The sequence below is a fragment of the Toxorhynchites rutilus genome, chromosome 2 (assembly GCF_029784135.1).
Source record: "Toxorhynchites rutilus septentrionalis strain SRP chromosome 2, ASM2978413v1, whole genome shotgun sequence".
NCBI lineage: Eukaryota > Metazoa > Arthropoda > Insecta > Diptera > Culicidae > Toxorhynchites > Toxorhynchites rutilus.
In genome coordinates, this window is record NC_073745.1 from 281038374 (window position 1) to 281058867 (window position 20494).

The window sequence follows — 20494 nt, forward strand, 5'->3', positions numbered from 1 at the left end:
CGGATTTTACAATTAACGCGTTTTTTTACGCGGATTTCCCAATTAACGCGGTTTTTTTTACGAGGTACGTATCCCCCGCGTAAAAAAAAACCTGGGTGTATTGTTGAATGAAATGTATAAATTAATGTTAGTGGCGTGGAATATTTGGGCCTGATAACGAACGTCACCTCACGGTGAAAAAGAAAAGATTTGTATGCGATTTGTATGCATTTCATTCCGTTTTCACCGTGAAGTGACGTTCGTGATCAGGCCCAGGTAATGCATAAGATCATTACCGCACTATTCTGGGACTGGGGGACTGAAATCAAATCCCTTTTGTAACTGGATTGAACGGATCCATATATTAACTATTCGTAGTTAGATTCATACGTAAATATAAATGTTTGACTTTCGTATAGTTATTCGCTGAATATAATGGTAATACATATACACACACTTATGAAAGAATTTCACTTGTTAAGAATTGTAAACAGTAAACTATAAACTAATCGGTGGCTTATGGTAATTTTTAACATTTACAGTTTCGGGGATATTTTTTATAATTTTTTATATCGACAAGAAAACAAGAAAAAGAAAAGGAAGTTCCCAGAAATCTTTTTATATCATCTTTTTATGCCCCATCTAAAAAAGGCATTAACTCTTAGTTTACCAAGAATACAGAGACGAAGAATATGCAAACTTCATATTCCAGAACCTTCATCATATGGTAACTTGCTAGAAGGTCGTTATACATTCTTCTCTTCGATAAAAGACCCGAAAAACACGCTACAACTGCATGAAATGTAAAAAATATGTTTGTTTCGAGCATGCCGTTATGTTATGTTCTGATTCTTACTCCAATGAAATCACAATCGATTAATACGTTTTTATGTTATTTTATAACTTTTTATACTTATGGGTTAGTTGAGTTATTAACTAAAGAAAAAGTTGATGAAGAGAAATCGATCAAATCACTTACACCCCTTGCATTCTAAGGCCCTCAATTGCAAAAAAAGTTCCAATTTAAGTTTGCTATAGAATCTGATAGGTGAGGTTCTGACCTATCTTCCACATTGTCGAATACAGCTGGGAATGTATTTGAGGCTAAGCTCAAAGGTCGCAATTTCAGAAAAATGGAAAAATATCGAGAAATCCGTTCAGCAGAATTTGGTGAATAGTATTCCAACACGAATTTTCAAGGTAATTAGTCTTGATGACGATGCTCTCGACTTTACCGCACTCGAAGGACTTCTTCGCTAGATGATACTAGCAACCGAAAAGCACGCACTCCAAAACTTGTGCACAATGCACAATAGAACCACGCGAAAAGGACAATGTCCAGTGTCATCGACCGACCAACGAAATGAAGAGATACAATATTCGACCGTACTTGTTGTGTTGAACGTATATTTGGTAAAAAGAGGGTCAAGCTTTACAAAATGTGTTGCTTTTATAGTGACCGTCGGCTATCGGTCATTTCTCGTTATTCTAATTCCCTCTCACACTGGCTTAGAATATTTGAATTACAGTTCATTTCATTTCGAGTGGTACCTTACGAGTTGGAACACACGATTATCCCTAAGGTCTCGACGAGTTCATGGTTCAAGGGAAGCACAATAAATGAACAAACAATTCTTTTGAACGAAATTGACGTTCTATATACTTTATTCTAAGGATTCAACAATGGATGAATGTATCTTGTTGAAATTCTAACTGTTTGTGTTGCAAGGAAATAGAATCAGGGTGGTCTTATAGAAGTTGGTTAGAGTATATAAGTAGTATTTCGGTATTTCTAAGCAAAATTACATTTCTAACGCAGAACGAAACATCTCAGTAAACGCAGAACGACAGAAAACTGAAAATCCGAACCGAATCTACTGTGTGGCGGCGGTGGAGGCGAAAGCAATATCATCGAAACAAATTTTCATCTTCAGTTTTCCACCGAAGAACACAACTTTCACCGCTGAAAAATAACTTACGTCACTTTTAACAAATACAATAAATGAAATCACGACCATCGAATGATCAATTTGAAAAAAAATCACAAATAAGACATTCATGATTTATCAGTCATCCAGCTAGCGACCAGACGACAGCATTGCTTTCCAAAAGGTGTTTCTCAAGGCCGCTAGCTAAAGTGGGCGCTTCAGAAGGCACACTTTTTGAAAGACAAATTGCTTATAATAAATTTTTCCACATTCCTCGTCAGTACACGCTCGTAAAAGTTGGCAGCACATGTGGAGTGAAGATGAGTTCGGTCGTTGGTTACACACGATTATCCCTAAGGTCTCGACGAGTGCATGGTTCAAGGGATTGAATGTAGGTCGTGATTTCATTCGCGTGATATCTCGGCTTATGTCCAATCACTACAACCGCATCTGCGCATCTCTATCGCATTGGGCTCACAGCAAACAATCTTTGTGATTGTGGCGATGGCTACCACGACATCGAACATATTGTCTGGTCGTGTATCCGGTTCCATGCTGCTCGCTCTCAGCTATCTAAAGCACTGAGAGCAAAAGGCAGACAATCGAATATCCCCGTCCGGGATATCTTAGGTAGCCGTAATCCTGATCTTCTGCTCCATCTATACCTGTTCCTCAGAAACGCCGATGTTCGAGCCGTTCGCCACGAATAAATTTCTCCCAGTGCATCAACAAATGCACCTCGTTGAATTTATCAACACATCGCTGCACGCAGTACCATCTTGACAGCGAGAAACTGCAGCCGCACGAGGCGAAAAGGAAAAGTTGCCATTTTTATATTCTTCACTGTGCTTCCGATGCGTATAGACGCAAATTTTAAACAACAAAATAATCAAACGTATTTTATTAAATATATAGTTATAACCAGAAAAGAAAGGTGTTTTCCATCATGATGTGCGATTAATGCGATTGCGATGTGCGATTCCGTATTAAGTTCCGTGGTATAAATTGAGAGACAATGTTAAGTGTGAAAAATTACAGTCCACTCGTTAATTAACACTCCTATACTCGCGCATTGGTCTGTCAGACCGAGAAATCAATAATTCGTTAATTTCTCAGAAAATATCAGCACTACGACTTTGCGATTCTCTCTAGCTTCGTTATTCGTCGTTCGTCATCGTTTAGCGTATCGCATGTATTAGTAGAAAGGGGACGTGTGCCACTTTTTTAACACTTTCGGTCTGACACACCGACGCGAGTATAGGAGTAACTTTTTTGGACAAGTGCCTTTTTTCATATTCTAGAATATTGTTGAATGAAATTTATAAATTAATGTTAGTGGGGTGGACTATTTATTGAATATAATGCATAAGATCATTACCGCACTCTTCTTATTTGATTTCAGTCCAATTGGTAACTGCGTTGAACGGATCTATATATGAACTATTCGTCGATATATTCGTCGTTAGATTCATACGTTCAAAAGCAAAATCTAAATGTTTGACTTTCGTATAATATATTCGCTAAATATAACGGTCATACATATACACACTTGTGAAAGAATTTCACTTGTGGAAGAATTGTAAAAAGTAAACTATAAAAAAAACGGTGACTTATGGTAAATTTTAATTAAGTTACCTTTTCGGGGATATTTTTTTTTAATGGACAATATCGACAAGAAAACAAGAAAAAGAAAAGGAAGTTCCTAGAAATCCTTTTATGTCATCTTTTTATGCCCATCTTAAAAAAGACATTAATTCTTAGTTTACCAAGAATACAGAGACAAAGAATATTAGAAATATGCAAACTTTGTATTCCAGAGCCTTTATCATCTGGTAATTATCTAGAAGGTCGTTATACATTCTTCTCTTCGATAAAAGACCCGAAAAACACGCAACAACTGCATGCGATGTAAAAAATATGTTTGTTTCGAGCATGCAGTTATGCTATGTTCTGATTCTTACTCCAATGAAACCACAATCGATTAATACGTTTTTATGTAGCTTTTGTAGCTCTTTATACTTCCATGAACTAAAGTCAGTTCCTTACTTTTAATTAATAACAGTGAAAAATTAGAATTTCGTTATTTGAGTTGGATTATCAAAAATTGCTCTGTTTTGAGGAGGCTGAATTAGATGACTATTAAAATTTAATAAAGACGAAGAAAACATATTTTTTTGAGTTTTTTCATTCAATCATACCCTCTTCTTCAAATAAATGCCAATAAAGCCTGAAAAATACACAATGGTATCAATTTTCGGTCTGTGACACCGTGCGCGAGTATACGTGTTATGATTTTGCAGGCGAGTACAGGAGGGTTAAGCAACAGCCGATGTCAACGTTTAATGATGTTTCCTTCGTTGTGTCCCTGTTTCATATCCCTCCTATCCGATCTATAAACTTTTACTTAGTCGCGGCAATACATACACACACTCTTTACAGATACACGGGCCGAAGGTTGTGCAGTTCACTGATGATTCAACAAGAGCCAAAGGTTGTACCGCTCATGACAACTCTACACGAGCTGATGATTGCGTCGGCTAGTGATCATTCTATCCTGGATTCCTCGAGTAGAGAAAGACGCACCACGCTAGGTATGGGGTACAGACTAGGGGGGCGTTGCTGGTTAACGGTCAGCTGCAGAACATTGAAGACTGCAACATCCCAATTATGAGAACACTTGTAATACTAACCTCGAGCCAAGCGCGAGTAATCGGTTACATATTACTAACATAGTTGTAAGCAAACATTGTCGAAATATTGAACTCCCAGCCCCGTTAGGCTGACGCCATATGAGCATTAATAAAAATATATATTTTGGATAAAAAAAGGCCGAGTTGTTTAGTTTGATTTTTCAAATAGGCATTTTTGAAGGCTAGAGGCGAATGAACTGATAAAGCTTAAAGCCTCTATAATTAAAAACAGCATGACTACTCCAATAAATACAAAAACAATCCTGGGTTCACAGAGGTTCCCTCCAGCCAAAAATAAATATAAAATGGATCTTTAGTATGCATCGAAATTTCTAAAATAATTCTTTAACCGTAAGTTTTAGTGACCCTCAAAAGGACCGAAGGGTTTGCGTTTTTTTGTTGTTTTCGCGACATTCTTCTCATACTACATACATTGCGACTCCAGGCGATTTTATATTCGTTCTCCATAAAATCAACAATTCGTACAATCTCCATTATATGAAAACCGATGACGTACGTCCCATTTAATATTTCTTTTCTGCCCTATACTATGCTTACTTCTTGCATATTCTGAAGATACATTCTGTGGCGAAGAATATTGTTCAACACAGTAGCAAAATAGAAACAATATTCAGAGAACATTCATTGACATCCAACGACATGCATCGACAAATTTTAACTAAGAATGACTTTCAAGCAGGTACTCACATTTATATATTTTTGTGTTTTCAATAGTGCGTCGAAGCAGTTTTGAGCTATTGAGACAAGTTTCAAATATGATGTGATGCAGAAATAAAGAGACACTATTCACCAGATGGCATGCAAATCGACGAGGCGTTCCCACCGATATCTATCTTTCATTCTTCATTAGAATCGGACAAAACGTGTGTGGCATCAGCATTGAAATTGACTGCTGTCTAATAGCTGGAGCGAGACGATTCAAATGATGATCAGAATGCAAGGGGTGTAAGTGACTTGATCGATTTCTCTTCATCACCTTTTTATTTAGTTAATAATTCAACTGCAAAAACGTTCCAATTTAAGTTTGCTATAGAATCCGATAGATGAGGTTCTGACGTATCATCCACATTGTCAAATACAGCTGGGAATGTATTTGCAGCTAAGTTATGACCAAAAGAGAGGGTCGATGTAGAGAAATCGATCAAATCACTTACACCCCTTTCATTCTAAGCTCCTCAATTTAAATCATTTATAGGTCAAAATCCACTCAGAGCTAAAATAATTATTAACGTTAAAAATGTTTCATAATAAAATACCTTTTTTCAGTTTTGGTATCATTACTGAAAAATAGGTAATGATTTCATATTCATATTTCCATATCCATATTTTCATTTTTATTCACTTACTTAATTTTTCACTTTTCACTTTCATTTTTTATTCATTATTATGTGTAATGTGTCAAACTCCATAATTCTCATCTCATGTTTCCTAGTTGATTTTTCAAGTTTTCGTGATTATTACACATACAAAACGGTAACGGGCTCGACGAGCCAAACTGAAGTGCCCAGTGGGCAGCACGCGGCCCGCGGGCCACAGGTTGAGTATAGCTGTTTTAGGACAATAACTAAAGTGTTACAAAGGGATTTTTTAGAAAGTCGAAAAATTGGCAAAATAGCGTAATATATGTTGAAAATGATTTATTTTTCATGAAAAACAAAAAATATATATATAAAAAAATGGTTCATTTACATTTACATTGCAACCCTGCTTGGGAAGTGATGTATCCATCCATTTACATGCTGATAACAAATTTCAGCCGATTTATCGTGTAGGTACTGCGATATCGATACCACCAGCTGAAAAAAACATGGTTTCGAGAAAAACGCGTTTAGAAAAACGTACAGAAATACCCTTGTTTCCATGGTTCCGACTAAATGACTAACAAATGAACATGGACGCTAAGTGATCGTGTATTTTTGAAAGGAATATTTAATTACTTTATATCCACTTACATTACGTATCAACAAAAAATCATTTGTATTAATCTGTTTGTGTTAACATTCATCGATTACCATCATTCGTTTGTGGTCTCTGTTCGAACAACGCGGAACCAGATATTTCCTAAATAATTATGGAAAGCAATACACAATACAATTTCAGAAAATGTGAAATTTTAAATTCAAATCCCACCCAGTTACCCAGAAATTGACAATTGTTGGATAAAAATTCTGAAAAACAGATGTGGAATAAGAGAGAAACGACTTAAAATATTTGTATGCTATCCTTCTTATATTATAATTTTGGCAGAGTCGCGAGTTTACGATGTCCACGTGTGATTGATATCGTCTCAAGGAATATTGGCCACCCTTCACACAACATATCAACAACCGAGAAGGAGGTGAAAACCAATGAATGCCTCTTCGTATACTCAACAACACTTGAATCATGATACAATCAACATGGATAGATAACTCAACGAGTTCTCCTAAGACACAATATTGTTGTAAATAGTTACTCAAGTTGCCACCCACGTATAGGCATTTACAAATAGTAGTGTCCTGCAATGATGAAAATATAACCAACCCGTCCGGTACTATAACCTAGTCCAAATGAGATATAGCACTGATCCAATCGAACGGCTGGGATAACTAGTGCGAGAGCCCAACAGCAGCAACACAAAACGAAACTCTATTTTGCCTCTGCCATGCCATTCATGTTTTCCGGAAGATGGTGATAGCACGGATACATACAACATACCATACAAAAAGGGAATCTAGTATCGCAGAGCACATCAGGCGTGCCTTTTTATAGCGTTGCTCTCGGCAGCACAGACCATGGTCATGGATCTCCTTCCAAGATAGAAACTGGCAGATTAACTATAATCCGTTATACCGAATGGCTCTGAAATCAACCTCACCAACACACCCCGCACGGAAGGCTTTACATTTACGACTAATTTGATTGAATTTAACTATGCATGTGCGGCAATATCGGTTCTCTGTGGTCGGTAGAATGAGTTATGGGCATGCTGCATTGCATGTTGTTCGGAACAGTAAGATCCGCCCTCACTGTCTGCAGCTAGGATAGTCGTGAACAGATATCGTTCCTACACATTTCGCGCTTAAACACCACATTCCCAAACATTCCGTTTCCGTTGTTTCCGTCCATCTTCCATCGTTGTTGTCAGCATGAAGAATTTTGCATTGCTTCGAGGGAAAAATACCAAATTGTGGGAAGTGGGGGACAGCTGCTGAAGCTTATTGCTGACACCGAGGTTGCGTACCAGTGATGGAAGCATTCTTTGCGTTGCGGTCTCGATGCAGGTGAAATGTACGAATCAGCATTCTGGCCCCAGTAACAAGGAAATCACATCCGCAGACAACGATTTTCCAAGAACGCACATTTGGCGCGCAAAAAAAGGACATAGTCCTGCAATGAAACAGCACATCATTGGAAAGGACATATTCAGAATGAGCAAAGAACCTAAAGCTCCCGTTTGTGTCATTCTACCGCTGCCAAAATAAAAAAAAGAAACACTATATGAAAGTGATAATGATGTGACACAACTCCCACCCACCTGTTCCCGGAATCCTGCTGGAAAATTAATGAAACCGAACAGGAACACAGCATGCAATAAACACTTTCCTCTACCTTAAGAGTGGAAACGAACAACAACCTTCGAAATAAATCAACCGAAATGTAAATAGCCATCTTTTGGGGGATGAGGGATGAGGGTTATTATGGGCATTCTCGAGTATGAAAATGTTGAGCTCTTTCATCTACAATACCCCATTCCGTTACCGACAGGCGACATTGTTGGAAAGATATGCTTTTAATAGTCGGTAGCAAATATATGAAAAAAAGAAATTTGGAGTAGTTTGTGTAGTTGAATATACAGTCAATCGCAAAATTAAGTATGCACCCCGTGTTGGTTTGTTATTTTTGAGTTTTTCGGGGTTAGAAAGTAAATAATTAAAAGCGACTCATATTCATCGTAAAATTGATCTATTTCACTCTTATGTAGTGATAGAAAAAAAAAATTAAAATGGTCATATTTCTACTTAATGTTTAAAAAACGAACAAAAAATCTTCGATTCAGACGTTGTAAAATTTAGTGTACAGTTCAAGCTTTTCCTAAAAAGAAAATTGAAATCAGTTCAGAAATATTAACAGATAACAAAAATCAATTAGTATTTGCCTGGTATTTGGTATGGCCCCCTTTTGGCGTCCAGCACTTCTTGCAAGCGACGAGGCGAGATTTCTGCTCACTGTAGACGGAAGTGCCTCCTAGATCTCCGTAATTGTCGTTTCGAGTTCCGCTTTGTTCCCTGAATTTTTATTCTTCAGATGGTTCTTGATTTCCCACCAAAGATACTCAATAGTGTTGAAGTCCGGTGACTTCGGAGGTTTTTTGAGTTGATTGGCATATTATAGAGCAGGTATTCCCGCATGATGAAGTCAGTTTGCTTCGGGTCATCATTCTGTTGAAAGTAGTAATCACGAGGGAGAGCCAATTTATGCACGGGACACTGAATGTTACGTTCCAGGATGTTCAATGAAGCCATCTTATCCATCGCCGAATCGAGAAACTCCATGGTTTCAGTTCCAGAAGCCGCCATCGTACCATACATCATCTGACTACCGCTGCCGTGTTTTACTGTGGGAACCAAATGCTGAATCTGAAGCACCAATCCTGATTTCCTTTATACTATCTGTCCTTCATCCGATTCAAAGAGATTGGTTTTCCTCTCATCCGTATTAAAGACCTTGTTCCCGAACTCCTTAGGTCAGTTTACATATGCCTTAGCAAACTGTAGTCGTTTTTTTCAAATTCGCCTTTGAGATGAAAGACTTTTCACGGCCAACAAGACCCCTCAGATTGTTCCTGTATGCTGCGCACAATTACTCGTCCATCATCAGAAGACAGGATACGTTTGTGTCTTCTACTCGGGAGATTTTCCATGGTTCCTTCGTATTCCCACTTGTTTATAATTTGCTTTGCTGTATAGTGGGTTCTTCCGACTATATCTGCTACTACCTGCAATGTCTTTCCACGACAATTCATATTTATCATATTTATTTTTAATATGATTATATTTAACAATATCTCATTTTTTTCTCTAACTTGCCATTTCAATAAAAAACAAAAACCAACACTTCCCAAGCAGTGGTTAAGGGTTGACACTAATCACTGACGAAAAAAAGTACGCTAATTTGCAAAGATCTTACTTACAAGGTTAATTTGTTCGGATAAATTCAAGGTGTGCATTCAATTTTGCGATAGACTGTATATGTAAATTGAAACGCGAAACTGAGCGATTCTTTTTTTTTCTTTTTGATGTTTTTTTTCTCCATTTGAGTCTTTCAACGTAAACAGCACTTTTGAAAAAGAACATGCTAGAAACGGAATCTATTGATACCCGTCTGAGTTGAAATCCTTCGCTGATATGTTCTTGAAATTCACCAAATAACAATCGATTACAGGTTTTACTAGTTCTTGCTGTGTGTAAACAGTTTAATACATTGATCCAATAGAATATGAAATATTTCAAATCAATATTTATTCTATTCTGTCAACCAAAAGCCCCCATATTGTACAAAAACAACAAGTCGGGGTGTTGCAAACCTTTCCTAGGTGTAGAATGTAGAATTTGATCAAGACAGAATTTCTAATTATGGACAAGGCTCGGGCTGTAGATTCTTTGGGTCAGTTTCGCCGCATGGATTCTTGCCGATTGATCTGTCTCGAAATACCGAGTTAACAAATTCCGACACAGGAAAGTATACGCATGTTTGATAGAAACTCCATTTTTTTTTAAACTGTCAGTGTCGTAGCACTAAAAGTTCAAAAAAAATGACAATTATAATATTGGGTTCATAACAGATTGAAGTTATTACACGACACGAGAAAGCAATTCAAGCATGTTTCGCGCAATACGTAATAAGGTTAGTCCGCAGTGGGTAAATTTGGAATCGCCAAAGGTGTAATATATTGCTGCTGTGCCAAAAAATCTCCCAAATTTTAATCAAGAACTATTTCTTCAGTATGTAAAATAACCCTTGAACTGAATAGGTTCTACATATACGAGGGTCGTTTGAAGAGTCTGTGCGAATATAAAAGCTTAATCGTTTGGGGTAAACTTTTCTTATTTTTCAACATATTTTTATTTATACGCTTCATCCAACGCTGCTCTAGTTTGTTGATCCCTTCCGGATTTGTCCATTTATCCAAGTCTGAAAAATAGCCATTCGTTTCCGCAATCACTAGGTATACAAGGTGCCAGGCCATCGTGTTCTTTGAGCAATGCACTGATATCAAATCCAACCAAAACAGTACTGGGGGATCATACTTTCGGATCATGGGCAGCAGATGCCAATTCAGGCACTCTCGGACGTAAATAGTGATATTCATTGTATCAGTGGTTATGAACGGCTTGGAAAACATGCCACACTCACAAATGGGTTGCCAAACCATTGCCTTTTAACGGAATTTTTTTATATAAAACTGTGTTTCCACCTCGTCAACACTTTGACTATCCCAAACAGTGTAATACTGGTCATCCGGAAGCATTTTGTAATCAAACTTGACATAAGTTTCGTGAGTTCGCACACATACTGCAAGCGACCATATAATTTACGATCTCTTAATTTAATGGACGCGGCTTGTTTTCGACTCTGTTTGACAACTTCTGCTTCTCATATGGTTGGTGTTAAGTCAGAGGGGACCAAGTCGCAAAATTGATAATTTCGAGTTATTGATTACATTTGGTTAAGCATTGTGTAAGCTAAACACCACATTTATCAGATTTGGAAAATAACGCATACAGAAGGAATAATTGATCAAAATTGTTATGATAGTATGACCCCTCATAGTATGCAGTCTGAGCGGACCATGGCAAAATGGCTCTATATCGTGTGCAGACAGAATGAACCATGTGTAAATCATTTATATATAGAATTTAAACAATTTCCAAGCGCCGAATTCAAACCAACAAAACTTTTTCTTGAAGCTAATAGGTACCTTGTTGAAATGTACTTGAACCCGTTAGTGTAAAATGTGCACATTCTGAGTATATTAAAAAATGAACTTGGTCCACTCTGACTAAACGAATCAGTGAAAAATGCTAGTCTTCAGAGTGAATGATCGCAAAATGCACTATTTCAGAGTGCGATTTTGACTGTAGCGATGACAATGAATTCGAATTTGGCGATTCTATTGACGAATACTGTCTAAGATCATTGAAAATGTGAAGTTTATGATTTAACATGCTTGCCGTGCAATCATATTCATGCCTGTAATAGATGACAGAGACTATTATGCTGAACGCAACCAAATATTTACACAGTTCCATCCTCGCACCTCTCTCGCTCTAATTTTCATAACAGAATGGAAAACTTTGACTCACAATTGTTAATTGATTGAGAAATATTTAGAAATTTTTCAGTCATAGTGAACAAAATCATAAAAAATGCTTCATTTGGTTTAGTCAGAGTGGACCATGCACGTATAGGCAGCCAAATTAGAGCTTTTTTGAAATGAAACTTGATGTTTTTTACAAATTTCATACGTCAAAATATTGCCAGAGAGAAGCTAACATTTCTGATAACAATATTGAACGAAAAAAAAATAAATGCTTTGAAAATTGCAGAGCACTAAACTTCAAGCTCGTTTTTCTCGTAATCATAAAAATGTCACATGGTCTGGTCTGACTTAACACCGACCATATGTCTTTAGAACCAATCTTACCTTGGCACGATGAATGGCAATCCCACCTTTTTGGACAGATCCTACAATTCTACAGCGACATACGCGAACTAAGAAACTCTTCTTACTGATGTAAGCACGTATGACATCCCGATTCAAAGTATTGTCCACCGGACCCACTTTACACTCAGATTTATCGACGTAAATAGTGGAATCTACAGGGTCTTTTAGATTGAACGCTCACGCAACAAATTTTAATAACTGCTACAAATGTGAACCGATTTTTATTTTTAAAAAACGAAAATTAAGCTTATTTCAGGACCTTATCGATGTGACCATCCTTTTTTTCGATAACGCGTTTTAAACGGTGAACAAAATTCTTCATGCACAACTCTAACATTACAGCTTCGATGCTGTTGAAAAGAAATTTTGTCATCCCACGTCATTCGCCGCGCGGATCAAAAGGGAAAAATGTTCATTTTCACCCAAAACATTAATTTGATAGAGTTACTGATTTATTTATTAAATTTGTAGTACCGAATGGATACCTCCAAGGTCCTTACACTCGTATCGTTAAATTGTTTTGATTTGGCTTCTCTGAATTTTGAACATCGGGGAAGATATCGACAGCAAGGTTTGTCTCGATCTTTCCATATTGTTCTAATTAAGGACGTCGTTCACTATCCATTACTGCTATCAATGAACCCCTGAAGCACTATCAAACAAAGTGTTGTGCGAACCAAGAATCCAACTGCAATTGTATTACTTTTCTCAGGCGGAATGTCTCAAATCAACGCCCGGAACCAGCACTTCTCTGCGGGCTAGAATAAGCTGAATAAAATATTAAGTGAAATGAATGATTTACTCGAAAGAGTTAAGGAGACGACAACTCGCCCCCCACACCCTTTTTCCTAGCTTGCATTTCTTGCGTACACCGGAAGCTGCTTATGTATTTCACACTGTGGCATAGAGTGCACTGAATATCAGATCAACAGGAAAATGGGAAAATAGGTTATCTAAAAATAACTGCCCGGATGAAGAGCGCGAATGGGGGGATGAAGAATCTCTGAATGCTAGAGCACTGAATGATGCTGCAGATCGTCACCATGAATAACTGATGCTGCCGGTTGGGTTCAATATAATTATAAACGGAAAGGACATTTCGGAAGTTTCAGACAGCAGTAACGATTGGCACTCGCTTTAAAGATCTTATACGGTAAAAGTATTTATTGACTAACCGAATCACTGTTACAGTGTATTTGGACGAGAAGAATAAACAATAATTTTAATGTTAAAATCCAAAGCTACCTGCGCTGGATTGAGCGCAGATAGAACAAAAATTTTGATACTGCGAAATGGAATTATGCTGTCCGCAATGGTTGCTTCTCTTCGGCAGCAGAACAGACGTTAACCGATTAATTTGTACTACTCTTCATAAACTGATAAAACGATTATCGGTACAAAACGAACCTAGTAACGAACACATTATGCCTTATCATTACGAATACACACATAAGATGATCCACTTGGACGAATGACTCATTGGTAAGTAATTCTAAGTTTAGTGACTTTGGGACTTAACTGGTTTTAAAGTTATCGAAATATAAACAGCATTTAAACCTAGAGCGAATTGTTAACACAAGCGGTTAGGTGCAGTTAAAGTACTTATCGCGCTAATTAAGATAGTTATATACTCTTAGATTATCGAAAGACGGCGATGTGAAACTATTAAAATCCTTATGAGTTTGACGAACTCAAGCGGGCAATGATATTATCGGTGTGCTGCATAGCAAGGGAAGTATAGTAGGTGAAATAGGTAAAATGAAATGTGTTCAGAGAGCATAAATTTGGATACATATTTGATATAACGAACTTCATGCCAACTCTACTGGCCATTGGCAGCAATACATCAGATTACAGCGAAAAGTTGTCGGTGTGAAGACATCGATTATTTAAACTACTTAGCATAGAGGAAGACGGAGTAAGACCGCCCCCCTAAGAAAACCAATTTTTAGTTAAACTTCCTCTGGGATTTTCCCTGTTATAGTGCCGCATATCATTGATTATATAATAATATACTACTTAAAAATGTGTAGCTGTTGATTGTTTTGCTCTTTTCATTAATTTTTGAAATGATAGAAAATTACTTTTTATTTTGCTGGCGGGGTAAAACGGATTATGACGACGTAAGACGAACCAAGACTATTTTCAAACAGTTTAGTCTAGTAGAAATAACAGGAACAGTGTTGTCTAAGGTACTACATGTTTTCGAGTTGTTCATAAACTACACAAAAACTTCTGTAAAGGTTATCCATATTCCACAGAAAAGAGTTTAGAAAATATTCGTGAAACAATTATTAAATTTTCGGAATCTATAAGACGATTGTCTATGTGGGTCTAAAATTTCTCAAAATCTATTCACGTGAAGTCTGGATGACCCCAAAGTAGGTGATGTCTTTGAGCCTTTAGGTTTCCTTAGAGTCGTCTTTCGTTCTTTTTGTATACCTTTATGTCCTTTGACGCTTTGGCCTTTTTCAAGCCTTCCATGTAGTCGTTGGAAGTCAACTCGGCCGTGTTCTCTGCAGCACGTTTTCTCTTCGCAACACGAGGACCTTTCATTTTAGGGACAAGAAACCGGAAGAGTACCAAGTAAAGGTTTCCAAAAAAAAGGGAAACTTATAGATACGGTAGCCATTTATCTCCCAATCTTCCTTTGGGTATTTCCGTGCAAACGCAAGTTTCGTCTACATTAAATTTCCTTGCCGGTCGAAAATTCGTGTGCTCTGTGATGGATGTTAGGAGGTTGAAAAATTCAGTGACGGATGGCCTGTTGAAGGCCCGAGCTCTGGCATCGGAAATAGCTTCCGGCTTCCGAAAAGATAATGTCGGATTGCACTTTAAAAATTTATTGCCCCGACATTGGCTTCTTCTTGTTGAATTGATGAGGTATGTTGCTTCAACGAGTAAAAAGATAGTGTTTTATTTGATATTAAAAAATCGTCGAAAATGGTTCGCATTTATATTACATTTTACATACCTTTTCACGCAGGAAGAACCAGAACAATCTACTGAAGGACTGGGACACTAGCAACTAACGGAATATACAGTTTTTGCTGGGAAAATCCTTATTTTGGTTGCCTTGAAAATAAGATCTCTTGCAATCGCGATGGACGAAAACTTTATTTACAGTTTTGACATTTCGTGCTCTCAGATGTTGCAAGGTGTTTCGGAAATATGCTATTAATGCTTCTTGCGTAGCATATTTATCAAAATATTGAGCATTTCTCATAAAACTAGGAGTGGTCCGTCTTACCCCGACAAGCGGTCTTACCCCGTCTTCCCCTACTTGAAATATTAAAAAATTATTAGACTAATTTTTGAAAAGGACCAACAAAATTTCTTGGTTTTTCACAAAAAATTATAACTCAAAAACTACAATACCTTCAAAAATTTGGCCGAAGAATGCAGTAAGAGAAATAAAATTTTAATAAAAAATATCAATTTTTTTTTGAAGATTATACTGAAAATATTGTTTTAAAATTGAAATCATTTCACCATTTCCAACAAGTCATCCATACATCGGAAGATGGGCACTTTTACAGGGAATTTTTTTTCTAACAACAACTTTTTCATGTTTTCTTTGACAAGACAGCAATACAGGTCGGACTCGATTATATACAGACTCGATTATATGTGATTCGATTATATACAATTTTTTTCGATTATATACAGTTTGGAAAAAAATATTTTTTTTATATTTCAAATATGGCTTATTTCAAGAAGAAATGTGACCTTTCAGCGTTAAGGTGACGTTTAAGTGTCTATTACATGTACAGTGGGGTAAAAATCGTGTTTTTTGAACATTTTGCTTGAATTTTCACCAGGAATTGTTTATATGGATATTGAATCCAAATTAAGAAAGATAGAAGTTGGGCGTCAAAGAACAAATTGTAGAGCGGTTAAAGAACTTCAATTTAATTGATAGAAATAATCTAGCTTAATATAAATTTTTAGGATAAAATTAACAATAACACATTAAAAATTATTAACTTTTAAGTTTTTCACTTCCAAAATGTTATTAAAATCCACTAATTTAGTTGTTCCACTACTATATCATGTACTAAAAAAAGAATCGTCTTCCGTAGCGTACTTTTTGATGTAGAGCCAGTTTGAGACAACAGAGTCCGAAACAAAAAAAAAGTTCTATAACTCTGTCATTGTTGAAGTTCGAACCTATGCGTAGGAGGATTTTTATCATCAAATATGGTCGTCTATCACCTCCTGAGATAATCTGGATAAATTTATTTTTTTAATGCGAGAAAGGTGTTTTCTGACTTTAAGGGGATGAATCAAAAATCAAATTCCTCTTTTATTTTCAAAAATCAAAAACTACATGCAAAAAAAAAAAATTTTTCACACCATATTATTAATTACTTGAAACACGTATTCCAGACTATTATTTACAACAGACTCGGCGAGTATAACATTTCCGACATTTTTACTGAGGCTTTACATTACAATAGAAAGTTTTCTTCAAAAAAAAAAAATCTTACGAGATTTTTGCACCGCCTGCAAACAAAGTGTTTTTCATTGAAATAGAATACTCATTTGATACACAGAAGTTAATTTTCATTAATAATTTGAATTTTAAAAACGTGTTCATTCTGCCTGAGAGCCAATTATTATTTTTGGCGCCCCCTAAACTGGTAAACAAAGCTCAATGCCGTCAACGCGAATATAACAGTTGAAAAGACGAGGGACAAATGAAACTAAACTGATGTCTTAACACGAAGAGCGAGAGACGGTCAGTTCATTTGAATCTTACAGCTCACACACTCTCTTCAATTCTACAGCTCTTTTCTCTCCTTCATCATCATCAAAGTGAGCTGAAGAGCTGTTTGATTTTTTTTGCGAGCTGTTCCGCGTCAACTCACTTCAAAGAGTCGATTCTTCGGAACAGCTCATGAGCGGATGGCACATCTCTAGTATATTGTATTTGACAAAGTTTTAGATCATATTAAAATATGAACTTTTGTCGAAGACGGAAACTTGCTATCTTTTATGGTTTTTGGAATATATGGTATTTTTGTGTTCAAATTCTCATGTTTGACATGTTCTTGACGTGTTTCTAAATAGAAAATAAAATGTATACACTAAAATGTTACGAGTCAAACATTGATAGTAATTTTTCAAAGAAAACATGAAAAAGTTGTTGTTAGAAAATCTTTTTCCCTGTAGAAGTGCCCATCTTCCGTTGTATGGATGACTTGTTGAAAATGGTAAGGGCTATATATATATATATATATTTTTAGAATTTAAAAAAAAAGTTTTTGGGAAAAATTATTTCAATTAAATCTAATTTCAAAATGGTTTTTCAAGTGTTTTGTTTCTTTCATGTATTTTCATGAAAATTTGAACAATTTTGTACGTTTCCCAAATTTTGTAGTTATTATAGTTTTTGAGTCACTATTGTGCTCCACAGCGTTACGCTGCTGTCTGAGATGGTGCTGCCAACTTCTATGACGAGTTGGTATGAAATTCGTCTTATTTTAAAACAAGTATCAGCAGTTCTCAGGACAATATCCTTCCAGTTTTTAGTCACATTTACATTCTATATAATCGAATATGTATTCCATATGGAGGAAGCGAGTCACAAAATTGAAAAAAAAAGAACGAAAACACACTCTTTCCAACAATTCAGTTTTACGCTCATGTGATATTTTTTCACGCTCAACCATTCAATCCTTTCATTCCAACTAAATAAAATCTAAACTCAGATTAGGTTTTAATAGTCACGCTGGATGGGAAGTAGCTTGTGATGAGTGCAAAATTTGTGGTTAGTAAAGGGTTTCATCACAATGCTTCAACGAAAATTGATGCTTGCGACGAAACGAATAGACAGAAAGCTCTCAAACAATAACATTACTAACTTACACCTAGATTTGGTTCCTGACTTATTACTAGCCCTAAAGTTCCCCGACGTGGCACACACAAACACACACATAATGGTGATTATTGCATTATCATCGCGCCTTCGATTCCTCACATCATACAACTAAAAACAACAACATAAAAGCAACAAAAGACAAAGAGCGTATCGAACGAATTTAGACTCAAAGTACAAAATATAAACATAAGTTAAAATGACGTCCCCATCCTTCGACTATTTACAATTACCCTGCGGCGGGTACCATTCTTCGATGTAGGTCCTCTCCTCGTATCTCCGTATTATACCCGTTCGCCGTGCACCCGAAACCGATACAGGCAAGTGTAGTGTACGTTACCGTGGTTGGACTCGATGCGGAGTTCCACAATACGGAAGGTGCGCCCCTGGAGCTCCGGCCGCGTAGGATTATCCACCGGGAAGTACTGCAGCGCAACGTTATTGTCCTGGTACACGTAGTTCCCCAGCAAAACCGGTTCGGCGTCGTTTTCGGCTGCGAGACCCTGCAGAGAGAAAGAAAAACAAATGTTGGAGACTTGTGGGTGATGAGCGAAAGATAAATCGTAATTCAAACACGCTCGGATGTAGCTAACTAAACGAAATCGCTGAAGAGGTGGTTACTAATCGAAACCAACGGCATCGAGAGAGGGAAGGAAAGCATTAAATGTCATTATCACATGCAAATACGTCTACCACTGCATCACTACCGAACCGCTCTGTTCATGCACACAACATACATACGCTACCCCAGTGGCTGTTGGAACCTACCCAGACGGAGAAATTCTGCGGAGCGGAATCTATCTGTCCATTTGGTGCAAGCAGTTTAGAGATATGTTCCAGCGAGAAGCCAGTCACGACGACGTCGCTATTCAGCTGGATGACTGGAAGATAAAAAAAACGAGAGCAGAAAAGAAGATATAGAAAAACAAAAAGCGTTACAAATAACAATGGGTGCTGTTATGATGGAGCGGAAGTGACGACCTCTGACGTTGAGAATGTGCAACTGTTAGTGGTCACATGGATATGGACTGAAGAACACTGATAGTGTTTTATTTTGATTTAGTAACAATGCTATCTTACAGTTTCCTGTTTGTTAAATATCTTAGATACCAACTTAAAGTTCTAACTTAGCTTATCTACTCTAAATGATGTAATGAAAATAAGCAGTTGGACCTATTACCAGTTTATTTAGCAACAGTATAAATACTGTTATGTTACTATCGTAGAATACGCCTCAATTAAAAATTCGTCAAAAATCCTTTTTTCCAAAATAAATACATTTGTCGCCACTTTTCTATCACATAATACGAAAAAAATAAGTTTCTTCTATAACTCCCTTTATTCAATAGCTTTCATTCTTTCTTTGTTTTTAAGAGGCTTTAAACTTTGCAGTTCATTCGCCTCTAATTCAATAGCTTCAAGACCAATTATTATTTTGCGTGATCGCTCATACCCGACCACAGTAACAGCAGTTACCTTCAAATCGCTGGAGTGAGCATACCGCCAAGTCTTTGGGTATGCCTCAAGAAACCTATGAAAAAATTGTAAGTGGATGTGTTCAGGACACGACCGCATTTTTACGTAGGACTACGAAATTATTCTATTCAACCTGCTTGTTCATCACTTTGGATATTATTTTGAATGCGTAGAAACTTTTGATTGAAATTTTAAGTGGTGCTGATAAGAGCCGTGGTTTTGCACAATCAGTTGAAAGGGTTGATTCATCATTAAATCTTTTGCTTGAGAGAATGCTATCCGAACTAAAACAGTCATCACGGCGATCCTTTTCCAATTAAGACATTAGGACCGCAAATTTTGGGGAAAACTTAAACGCTTCATTTGTCTCCATTTTGCAGAGATGCCAACCAAATTTTCGAAAAAGCTAGAAATTTAATGAAAAAAAATGGAAAAAGCTGGAAAGCATTTGAAAAAAACTGGAAATATTTTTTTCTCAATTTTATTTATATTATCAATACAAATTAGGATATATAGTGACAGTGTCAGTATGTAGCATTGGTATATACGTATTAACGCTACTTTTCAGACGAAAAAACGAGCAAGTGCCAAACAAATTTTTTTGACAACATTTTTTTTTTGAGATACCAGTAAATCTTGAAGAGTAATGCAACTTTTTTTAGAACCCCGATTTTCGGTGATCTTCCGTTTTTCAAAAAAATTTAAATTTTAACGTCTGCGACACTAATAAATGAAGTTCTAATGAGCTAATATTTTGCATAGGGTATATTATCGTGCGAATCAACATTTCGCAGCAAGTTCCGAATGAAAA

General features: G+C 36.7%; 1 protein-coding gene across 3 annotated transcripts in view; it reads right to left on the bottom strand.

Moving 5' to 3' along the window:
• Positions 1-13488: 13488 nt before the first annotated feature.
• The window catches only part of LOC129767227 (klaroid protein), a 35760-nt gene continuing 28754 nt past the window's right edge, over positions 13489-20494 (bottom strand). Inside the window, exons 6-7 of one of the 3 annotated variants that reach the window (XM_055767894.1) lie at positions 18976-19088; positions 13489-18710 (exon numbers count right to left, since the gene is read on the bottom strand). In XM_055767894.1, coding sequence (XP_055623869.1) covers positions 18492-18710; positions 18976-19088 — 332 coding nt within the window. In that variant the 3' untranslated portion in view covers positions 13489-18491. The remainder of the gene's footprint in view (positions 18711-18975; positions 19089-20494) is intronic. The other 2 variants (XM_055767893.1, XM_055767895.1) reach the window with 2 other exon arrangements.